Source organism: Prenolepis imparis, unplaced genomic scaffold, assembly GCF_030444845.1.
Source record: "Prenolepis imparis isolate NDT839.2.m4 unplaced genomic scaffold, iyPreImpa1.0 SCAF_10, whole genome shotgun sequence".
Classification (NCBI taxonomy): Eukaryota; Metazoa; Arthropoda; class Insecta; order Hymenoptera; family Formicidae; genus Prenolepis; species Prenolepis imparis.
Genome location: NW_028141168.1, coordinates 7886702 through 7898883, shown reverse-complemented (window position 1 = coordinate 7898883; position 12182 = coordinate 7886702). Strand labels below are relative to the sequence as shown.

General features: G+C 29.7%; 1 protein-coding gene across 2 annotated transcripts; it reads right to left on the bottom strand.

The window, feature by feature from the left end:
* Positions 1-70: 70 nt before the first annotated feature.
* Positions 71-10242, bottom strand: LOC145941883 (inactive ubiquitin carboxyl-terminal hydrolase MINDY-4B). Of its 2 annotated transcripts, XM_083048268.1 has the most exons (11): positions 10211-10242; positions 9020-9667; positions 5852-5937; positions 5454-5671; positions 5028-5235; positions 4467-4532; positions 4151-4221; positions 3876-4026; positions 3413-3612; positions 2900-3049; positions 1906-2511 (listed from the first exon to the last, which is right to left on the bottom strand). In XM_083048268.1, the coding sequence occupies exons 2-11, from the start codon at positions 9141-9143 to the stop codon at positions 2466-2468; spliced, it is 1320 nt and encodes a 439-aa protein (XP_082904394.1). In that variant the 5' UTR covers positions 9144-9667; positions 10211-10242; the 3' UTR covers positions 1906-2465. The 2 variants fall into 2 exon arrangements, with proteins under 2 accessions (XP_082904395.1, XP_082904394.1); XM_083048269.1 differs by lacking the exons at positions 1906-2511; positions 9020-9667; positions 10211-10242 and adding exons at positions 71-212; positions 6008-6128.
* Positions 10243-12182: the final 1940 nt, after the last annotated feature.

Sequence of the window (12182 nt, the reverse complement as noted above, 5' to 3'; positions counted from 1 at the left end):
GCCAACAGAAACGTCCACCTGAATCGCACCGCGAACAGGTGTTTGCTTTCATATACATATGATGGGGGAACGGACGTGATGCGTATGCATGTGTGCTCGAACGAGCACACATAACTGACCCCTATCTTTGGAACCCTACAGGGACTTACCTCGACCTTCCCGGAGCATGGGAGTGCGAGTGTTTCCTTTCTTTAAGTTTCTTCGAAGAACACCTGAGAAATAAAAAATTGAAAAGTGCATGTGAGAAAAAAATGGACAATAAAAAATAGGAAAAAGAATCAAATATAATAATGAAAAAACATATAATTGATTTATATAAGCTATATATAAGAGGGGAGGGGGAGAGAAAAAAAGAACTTTTATAAAGATACTTGAAAAGAAAAACTAAAAATAGTCTTATAATTTAGTAACATGACTATAAGCTTGATTGATGACATTTAATTTGAAAAATATGAATTGTATATAGCAATTTCGTTTAATAGAAGCTAATTTTATCAATAATGATCCAAATTGAAACTCCTTGACCTGGCGCAATATTATAACATCTTTCATCTTAATGGTCTCCCTCTTCTCCCTCTTAATTTCTCAATGTCCTTTAATAATAAAATAGCATAAGCAGTACGAAATTGCTAATACAGAGAATCGCGTAATCAAGCAACGGTGAATAGTGAATAAAATTACGTGAGTACGCAATTTTTTTCGGCATAGTGTGCAGTCGAATGTCACGTTCCTTTTAACAGCCTGCGATTTAATATCGTGAGAAAGAGTTAGAATCGTGATGGCAAGTGGAACGAGACCTGCAGCGCGTTTCGTTTATGGCTTATGGCATCGCGACGCGTCTTTCGCGGATCATCGATCTGTGAAATTACGGGCGTTCCTCCTCTTATTTTCCTCTCTTTCCCCCCCATTGGGAAAAATGTCTTTTATTATTCACGGTGCTTGCAGTTAATAAACATCGGACCGTCTTAAGTCCTTTCCACTTTGAACCAGTTTCTGTTATTGTGCGCGATTTACGCAGAATGACTCGCTAACGGTGAGTCCATCAGTTGACGATCAGAGCACGCAATTTATCAAGTATTTTCGCAAATGCTCAATCATTGTAAATGTCTTCAAACGTTTGACCATTTTATATATATATATGCTCTATCTGATTATTATAAATAATTCTACTCTTTTTAATTTTTTATTATTACATGGATTTTTTCTTTATTTTTGATTACAAAACATTTTAAAATTATTTATGCAATAATTTTTCTTAATTAGGATATTGATAAAATAATATATTTACTGTGTGTTGATATTTTTCTACAAAAATGTTTTGTATGGAGTTTTATTGTGATATTGAGAAGCACGACACATCAATCCAAAAAGTTTCTTTTGATTCGATTTTCATATGATCGTCTACCCAACATGAGTGCATCGCGATACATATTGCATGCATGAAAATCAAAGAAGGCGTATCGTTTTCCACGCGATCGCGTGGTAACTTTGATCAAAGTTTATTAATCATTGACTAAATAGTATCGATGTATGAATATTCGATCTATCTAGTCAAGGATTTAGGTCATTTTAAACTTATATCATAATATATATATAATAAAATATAATATATATATTATATGATACATATGTATATACATAGGGTAATTGCTACGATGTTTAAAACACTTTCAATAATCTGATAAAAAAAATCATCAACTAAACTTTATCAATATAAACGTAAAAAGATTGATCAATTATATAATATTTTTTAAATATAACTTTTATTTAATAAAATGCACATATAAAAAGCTTTTAAGATTATTATTAATATTTCTTTTACTTTTCACCTTTATTAAGTTTTCATCTATAAACGTTTCTAATAGATTTTATTTTATTTTTGAGTGTTCATTATCAAAATTAATAATACTGGTTTTATTCAAGTGATATTTTAATAATTTTTTTCTTAGAAATGCGCGCTATTTTTAATACGCTCTCTCTTTTGTTTGAATAATGATTACATTTTATATATTATCGATAGTGTGTGTGAAAGCATCGATATGCCGTCATCGGACTTGGGCATTGTGCGTTTAATTTAAAAGAAATTGTCAAAATACGCAATCTCTGCAATGATAGCCTTTTGTCATATTGTTAACTCAACAACTAAAATGATATTTCGTTATATTAACAATCATTTATTGACTATTAATGTATATATTATTTTATAAAATAACAATGCTTCTTGAGACCACCGTACAAATATCTGCTATGCTATCTAAGAAAGCGCCAAAGATTGATCTTATAATATGCGTAAAATTATGCAATACCCGACATTGCGACACATATAACTTCTACCTATACTTGAATATTATTAATGATAAGAAGCTTTTGCCGAGATAAGCACGCGCAGCGATCGATGAGTGCTGATCGATTAGCATCACGGATTACACGGCTTAATACACTGATCGTCATTTTTTCGTATTTTTTTACATCACCGGTGTTCCGTTCCATTGTATGAGAGCATCCTGCCATCTTTAGCGCAGCGTGAAATAGTAAATGGAAGAGATGATACCTTGAATTTTATATTGTTCAAGGTAACGCTCGAATGATCTCGTAAATATCGCGCGGTTATTTCGTAATTGAGAAAACAATAGTGATTTTAGATCTTTCTTTCTTATAGTAAAAGCTAATTGAGGAAATAAGAAATTTTTTAAGTTAAACTATGTTCTATTGTACATTAAGTTTGAAGTGCCACGCAATCAGATATGTCACGCAATGATGAAATTATTCATCAAAGTAGTACTTTAGATTTTTTTTAGGACACAGAATCAAATGTAAAATTTTCGAAGAGAACTGCGAAGAGAGAGCGTGAAATTTATTTTTAAAAATAATTAATTTTTATTTTATATAATATACTCACTTGGATCGAATGAGTTTCTCTAACGGTGTTGCGGCGATATCTGCGACTTCCATTGTTGCAGCATCTGATACCCCGGAAGTTTCGTTTGCCCTGGTATCTACCGTCAACGTAGCGTGACTGCCACCGCAGGTAAAATATTGGACCTCGAAACTTTAACACGTACAAAGAGAGGATAAATGATATTTTTCAGGGAAAAGTGGGAAGGATACTATTTATTTGTTCGTGTTTAAAAGTTTAGAAGTGGATTCTGTCAACCACCCTCTTCTCTTAACATAAAATCTATATAATATTTCTTATATTCAACTAAACTGCATATATATATATAAACTGCATATAATTTTTTTCATTTTATATAGAAATGATTATACGTGATATCTAATAGAAATAAAAAATGTATGTATAATATTTCGACAGTGATATTGTGTACTGTGTGTAATAGAATAAATTAATAAATTATTATTAAAATAAAAAAATTAAGAAATAAATAGAGCAAAATAAATAAAATATATATACCGTCGTTCTGCATGATAATTTCTCAGTAACTCTCGATTCGTATTGAAGAGCACACCGTGATGACCAAGGCAGAGAGTCATCCATATCGGTAGACTAGGTGTTTTCAAACGAGAACCCGGCTGTTTGCTCACATTGCCGTCACCTTCGTGTATTAAAAATCCCACTTCGCTTCTCGTAAGAACACCCCATTGTGGTACGGCCTTATTTTAATTAAAATTAATTGCATTATTAGCAAATCAATATTAAATTAATAGTCTCTTTTAGATTAATAACATTAAATTAAAAATTTTTGATATTTATTATTGATTATCAATAATTTTCTTTTATGCGAGCTATGACTATCTTTGATAGAAATTTTATATTGATTTTAGACACATAAAAGTTATAATCTATATATCACTAAATGTAATTATAGATGTATATTTATGGATAAAAAATTAAATTAATAAAACAATGGACTTACATATGTATTTTCATCTCCAACGTGAAGTACTCCATTGTGGACATGAGGTGAAGCACGACCGGTTAAAATAAAGATGACGACGCTAATTGGACCTTCCTCTAAACATGCACCAAGAATCGACGCCTTTGGATCTTCCAAATCATTCTGAACTCTGATTAAGTATATATTTAAATACATTAATAGAAATAACGTGTCTATAATTGTCTGACTAAAGCCACTCATTTTCAATCTGAAATAAAATGATAGCAATAAAAAAATAAGAAAAAATGTCTTACTTTGAGAGGCCTCTCGAGAGCACTGCGCTGTATAAAAGTAACTTCGCACCAGGTCCGCCTTCGTCATGAAACTGAAAATTAAATATATGTAAATAAAGATATTTTTATGATATATAAATTCTGAATTAATTAAAAAAAAAAATCTATTTTAATACAAAAAATTGATAGTTTGTTTGATAAAAAAGTCATATTAAAATGATAAAAGAAATTATAAGATTTGAGCTTGATATATAGAAATGGTATATAATTTCTTTAATTAAATAATGACATTTAATGCGTCAAGCATACTTTAGTTTTCTCTCGTAAACATACTCACCAGATATAAGTATCTCTTAATAAATATTTCAAGGTCCTCCAGAGAGTTGAATTCAAAGAGGTGCAGCTAGAGTATACAAAGCAATCTTTCAGCGAATATGTAAGTTTGAATCTGATATGAAATATTATCATAAAAAAATAGATTGTTAATCACGCGATTCTAAAGATATATCTCGAAAGTATTCTTAACACACTTGGCGAAATACTAGCGCTATAATTTAACAAACGCTGTTTCCTCGCGCGTTAATTATACGAGAAAGCGTAGATTTCACTGTACTACTCCTTTATGCGATAAATGCATCAGTGCATAATTAAATTAAATTGTTTCATTAAATAAAAATATTAATTTTGTCATTTTTAAGTTAAATTTTAACTTAAATTTTATATTGTTATTGATTTTTAATATAAAAAGTGTACTATTCATAATAGTCAAATAATTTAAAGAAAAATATTATAATAAAACTAAGCAATTTACTAAATTGTAAGTTATGCAGTTTTTCTGATCATTTATCGGGAATATTAATTAATTATTGGCGTAAAAAATTATAAAAAGGTAAGCTACCGTTTCTGTTAATCCGTCTTGAAAATATTGTACACTATGTTGAAGGTATGGTGTGTCTTGTGGTAGAGCTACCACGGCCTTTGGCACACTGTTGCTGACAACATTTGCACACGTGGAAACGGAGAAACCACCGGCGCAACGCCAAATGATTTCCGATATCGCGGACGTCAATACTTCGATCTGTCGGTCGTATGAGGGTTTCAATAGACTGCGATCATAAGAAATTCTCTTTAGAATTGAGCTACACGATTTTATGCGAAAATTTTATTTATATAGAGTTGCCCAATAATATAATGTCATATTTTTTACTTTAATGTATTCTATTTTACAAAACAGTTTAAGACTCTTTTCGTAACTTGGCTAATTTTATAAATACATATATCTAAGATATAGAATAACGTATGTGCTGTCTCTGAAGGTACTTACGCTTCGGATCCTGCGTGTAAATCTTGTCTGTCGCATTTGAACAAAAAATGCTTTAGCATGATGGCTTGCACTGCAGAAACGAGGCCTCTTGTTGTGTTTCTAGGAGTTCTCAATCCAAATGCCAAACTCTGGCCATACGGTCGTAAGGTCAATCCGGTCCTTGTCCATTCGATTTTAGGTGGGATCGTGCAAGAACCGAACACTAACGTTCTCAATGCCTGTAATAGAAGCGAATACAGCACATAAAAATACATTTTTTTGTAAATTAATTTTTATAAATTGAGTTATTATATAATTAACGAGATTTTTAAAGGTGTAAAATTTTATTATATTCTCTCTCTTTTCTTGTCTTTCTCTTTATCTTTTATATAACAAAAATTATACATTTTTACGGTTACCATGCATGTTTCTTCTTCAATAGGTTGCCCGCCAACCACTGGTATTTTTGGCAAAGTTCTCGTATTACGTGGATAGAGTATTCTTTCTGAAACACATTAGAAAATATTTGTATTCGAGAAATAAAAAACAGATCCTAATTAAACGTCTTTTTACACCTGGATAGAGTTCGTCCGGTTCAGCCATGAGAGCAGCGTATCGAGCTGCTCGAGTCGATAATAACATTTTGTTCAAAATATTTTTAATGCTGCAATATTAAGGATAGCGAAAAAAGTATCAGTTGATATTTTACAGTGCGTTTACTAGAAAAAATATTAATATAAGCGGAATTATATTTCAATCCGTTACATCCATAAACATTTTTATATTAATTATGAAAAATTCTTTCATATCTGTATTATTATTTTTAAAATAATATTTAACACTTTTCTTTCTATTTTTGTTAAATTGAGAATTTGACAATTTTGTTAATCGTAACTCATTGTTTAATTTTCAGTATCCGCGATATCCACGAAACTACTTGCATGGCGTTTAAAGTACAAGAACCGATTCCAGACGAAGGCGACTTTCAAAATGACTAGTTGTCACCCGATGGTACCACGCTGCCCAGATATCAGATATCAATTGAAATTGTGCTGGAATCCGCGCGTTCCTTTATATAGGGCTTGGTATGCGGTGCTTATGCGTGCAGGTATTTCGCGAAATACGTCGCGGACCAATCGCGCACGAAAGGTGTCAATTCTGAATGTTCGAAAGAAGACATGCCGGCTGAAAGCGATAGACATGCCCTACTAATGTCTATTTGTCATGTCGCATTTTGAGCTAGAATTTAAGCGCATGTGAGTTTATTGGCGCTTTTGATGTAACTAAAACACCTGGAAACCTTCAATCAAAAAGAAAGGAAGAAACGAAAATCTAAATAGAAAAGTTAAAAACAAGAAAAATAGAAAGAAAGAACAGAAGGGAGAAGAAAATTAAGAGAATGATAAACAAAAAAGTAAAAGAAGAAAATAAAAAATAAGGAAAAAAAGATGTATAGAAAAATAAAAACAGAAGGAAAAATAAGATAAATTTCTTATTTTTTAAGAAATCAAAAAAAAAAAGGAAAAAAGAAAGAGGAAAAAGGAAGAAAGAATTTTATTAAAATTATCTTTCAAAGAAATAAAATATAAAATCAAGAAAGAGTCAAGCATCGTTTAAGTCTCTCTCTGCGAAGGATGACTGAGAAGTAATAAAAATCTTACGCCGTTGCATGTTTAGCTAATTGCAAATTATCTAGATTTTTATGTTACATATGTTTTTGTTATATGGTGTTTTAGAAGACAATAAAGTTTAACGCGATGCTGTTTATACACAAATGCAGAATAATAAATGCGTTCGAGCTTTTAGATTTCTTGCGTGTATGTCGTGTGTAACAATAAAGAGGGCATACAGAGGGCAAGTCAGGGGCAAATCAGGGGGCAAGGTTCTTGTTTCTTCAGACAGCTCGAATGAGTTGATTTGTTACGACGAGGACTTGACGTGTCTGATGGAAAACTAATAAAAAGACGTGAATGTGAATCGTACAAGGATTTCAATCAAACTGGCTACATAATCTGTTTTTAGTGCTTTAAGATAAAATTTGAAGTTCGGGCTGGAATAAAAACGTGATTACTATTTTGCATTCTTATATGCATTATTAGAAAATAATATAATTTATAGAGAAGATAGAAACTCATATGTCTAGATGCTAAGATGTTCATCATGTTTTTAACTATAGCAATCTTTAAAATAGAAATAATTCGTAAAAAAATTTATATTTGACAACAAGAAATTTTATGTGTATTCTAGCAAAATAATTACATAGATAAAACTGTGTATTCTTTTATTACATTTTTATATTTTTTTGTAAAATTACATTTTGATATTTTAAATTTTCATCCTATTTTATAATATATTCTTATTTTCCTTTTATGTGTATTTTTTTATATGTTCTATAACTTTTTTAAATCTATTAAATAAATAATTTTTTATTCCAATATTCTTGGTAGATTAAAATTTACATAAATTATTTTTCTGTCAGAAGATAAGTACTATTTCTTCTTAATGGAGAAAATTTTAGAATCCTATTTCTTAAGACCTTTCAAGATAAAAGTTCTTTCCATGCAAATATAATATATGGGCGATGCAAAAAATGCCCTGATTATGGGCGCTCGATTTTATATAGGTATTTGCTGTGTAAAAGTGTAGCCCAACTGAATTCCAAAATTGTCATAATCCGGTCATATTCAGACGGTGGAGATGTATACATCATTTCGCGGCCTTTCCACTACTTTGCAGCTCGAAAGAGATCGCGTGTTCGCGTGCAATCAAGTTATCGGATTACGAATTCGCGCCGGAACAGCCATCTGCATTCGGCGATTACACACATACACACATACACGACGATATATCGCACCTAATTTACATTCGCAAGGCACCTCTCGAGAAGGTTTGCTTATCGATCTATTCGAGCGTTTACGCTCCTGCAGTGTACATGCTCTCTTATATATTCTATAGAATTATACCTACACTTGTATCCTTACTCCGATTGAGCTATGTTTTCTTAACGAAGAAAACGAGCTCAGGCTAAAACGAGAAAGAGAAAGAGCCAAAGTTTTAATGAAAAGCATGCACGTGCAATACTAAATTTAAAGCTTTTAGAACGAAATGTGTGTGTGTGTGAATAAAAAAATAATGTTAATAGAAATAATCATTTTTTAAAACTGCGCTGTTTTTCATAATTAAACATTTTTTTTTAAGTTTACTACAATTTTTATCTTTTCTTGCAACAACTAATACATTTTTGTGTAAAATTATTCATGCAAAGTATAATGACACTTGTCTAATATTAAAATACATTGATTTATAATGCAATATATTTTGATAGAGAAAAACTGATTCTCTCTTCAATTTTTTGATACTTTTGGTTTTAAACAAATATAAATTAATATTTTATCAAAATATTATTACGATCTTTATCTATTTGTCATTGTTTAGTAATATAATAAAATATATATTTAAATATTCTATTTAATTGTGCTATTCGGAATATAATTGTGGCCGTTTCTCGCTTATAGAATTGACAATTACAATATATCTTTTTTTAGTTCAATGGATTTTCTTTTCTAGAGTGTAGAAATACGACATACCTCTGTCTCGAAGATAAGGGGGTAACTTGTCCTTGCGCATCTCTTTACAGTGTTGCTTACCGCAGATGGGTGACATGTTTGCGGCTTCCTTCTCTTCCGGCATGTCGGATGTGGATTCTGTCATTCTGATCGTATATATAGCTTTCGTATTCTCGTATAAAATTTAAATTTAAGTACACGTATTGCGGTTCAGGCTATTATATTTTGCAGATCACTAATAAGCATACGTGAATCGCTGTTAATAGACATCATCGTATCTTGTCTTATATCAGCAATAACGCGTCGAGTTCATTCACCGAAACGTTTCTTCAGGTCGGAAAATATACACAATCTCTTCTATTTCATATATGTATGAGGTTTATGATCCATAGCCTGACGCAGCTCGACAGTCCATAAAATGTCATTCGTTTCCATTGAGCGATTGTTCTTTAATTCGATATGACTTCCACAAAAACGTGTTGATTCCCTGCAGTACATATTCTCACGTTTTCTCATTTTGTCCGTCGAGAATTGAGTGACGGAATACAGGAAAAATAGCGTGTTCACAGTTTCTCTGGATGATTCTTTGATAATGAATGCCAATCTTTAAAGTCCGTATAAACGCATCCGTATAAAAGTATAAACGCGAAGTTTTATATATTCTGTAATCTTCAAGATGTTGATGATTTAAATGCGAATGTTATAGTTAAACACATTTATATCTCTAAAAATTTGTTTATTAAAATTGTTTTTTTACTACGTGAATTTATTATTTTATGTATTATATAACCAATATATAAGGAATATCACAATAATATTTAAAAATTTATTGAAATTTTTCAATGTTTTACAATTAATTTATATGGTTTTTATTCCAAAAACCATTACCTTTATCTACTGCAATAATTTTAAATATTTTAATTAATATATTTTAATATATTTTGTGTTACTAATTTTAATTCTGAGAGCTTTGCTAATTAAAATATTTTATATATATATATATATATATATATATACATACATATATATATACATATATATATAATATATATATACATATATATACACACACATATACATATATATATGTACATATGTACACATATAGTTTATAAACACACATAGTTTTTAGAATAAAATCTTTTAAATATTAATTTATGTTTTGTAAATTAACATGTTATATTAAAATCACATTGATATTATATAATTTACATTAAACACTTGTTCAGACGTTTACATTTGCGTAAATTCCGAATATTTAATCAATTCACATCAAGTATTACAAATGTTTACGAAGATAACTATGTTGTTTGTACTCTCATTGACTTGCGATAACTGACAGACTGCCGTCAGACGTGCGGCTAGAAATAATAACTAACTAACACCCCCGAACTGACTCAGCGCGAGCAGCACCCTACATTGGGTGGTTCAAAGAGAATATAGAGAACATATACAATCAATTTTTGCTAAATAAATTATTACACCATTCATCTCGTCGTATTCGCTAATCGTTGCTAAAAATTTCTCACCAACAATTCAACAAATAAATTTTTATAAATTGTTATTTTAAGAGCATTTATAAATCGACTCCTGGTCCACAGTCATTCGCGCTCGATATTCTTCTTGTTTATATGCCTATAGTTTAAAAAAAAAAATGTTGGTGTTATATAAATTCAGACTGAGATTGAACGTTTAAATAATTTACAATTATTAATTCTATAGTTTCTTATAGTTATCAAGTTTTAAATTTCAATTTTTCAAAAATTGTTTGAAATGTCAAACTTCTCTGGGAAGATACAATTTTAAATCTCTGAAATTTTTAAATATTAGATGTAAATCGATATGCCTGTATATATTATTATGCTAAAAATATTATTTGATAGATTGTGATGTATATTCTACCACAGTTAGAAGGAAATTGTTCGTCTAATTGTTACACGTTTACTGACAGCCTCGACGTGCCCGAATCACGCTTTTATACCTGCGTAACACCTATTCTATATCTGAGTTACTGTATTCGACATGGATGTACGAGGATCGTCTTATCTTATAAATCTATCGGAGCTGCGCATCTTTGCATGCGTTTCGTGCTGTTCACGTACTAACTTTATAGACAATCGGAAATGAAATTGCAGTCAGAAATGATTTTAATCAAATTGCAAGATAAAAAGAAATTGAAGCACTTACATTTTTCTGAGCTAAAGTGAAAAAAGAAAACGATTACTTAATTAAATTCTATTTATCTCTTTGTTGACTATCCTTTGTAATATTATATAAACGTGAAATGATAAAGTATTTAATCATTACGTCTTGGAATAATTTGATAAACGGCATTTACATACACACGTTGCATTATGACTTACTACAAAAAGATTATTATTTTATTATTATTTTTGTTATAATAAATTAATTAAAATGTAATTTGCGTTATATCTAATAAATATTTATTAAAAAATACAGCTTATAGCGCATTAGTACTTAATACTGCTATTTCAATGTTCTTTATTCATTAGTAAACTTCATCAAGATATTGCGATTTTTATTGTAATTTTTTATCACCGACAAATAAAAGCTGTAACCCATTTAATTAGGAACAACAGTTACTATTAGCATTGCAAAAACTTGTTTATAACTGACCCGAGTCATATGTGCATTTCCTTGCATGATTCTTTCGCTCCATAAATGCATGAATAATACGTCTATTTATGATTCTTCCACACCAAAGTTTATAGTATACGATTAATTATTTATATTATCTCTCTGTTAATTAAATATTTATATTATCTTTATATTACTTTATATATATATATATATATATATATATATATAAAACATATATAATCATATATAAAAAGATTTATAAAAGATTTGTAAAAGATATTTAATTATAAAAGATTTAGAAGATGCTTGATAAATGATTTTTGTCTATTTAAAAGAAATATTATTACAAGATATATTAAACATTTAATGAAGAAAAAATATAATTTGACTTTTGCTCTTTGAAAATTCGAAGCAAAATTATGAGCAGTGTAAAATATTAATTTAAAATTAATATTTTAAAAGCATATGAATGTAGTTAATAAGCTGTAGTTTTACATGTAAAATCGACATGCAATAAAAAATTTGCGATATCTCTGTAATAATGTAATCTGTATGATTATGTAATATTTATACAATATTTTTA

Coding starts and splice junctions, on each gene's coding strand:
- LOC145941883 (XM_083048268.1), bottom strand. CDS start 9,143: ATGACAGAATCCACATCCGACATGCCGGAAGAGAAGGAAGCCGCAAAC. Junction 5,672..5,851: donor TTGAAGAAGAAACATGCATG/GTAACCGTAAAA, acceptor CTTCTATTACAG/GCATTGAGAACGTTAGTGTT. Junction 3,613..3,875: donor TTGGAGATGAAAATACATAT/GTAAGTCCATTG, acceptor AATTAAAATAAG/GCCGTACCACAATGGGGTGT.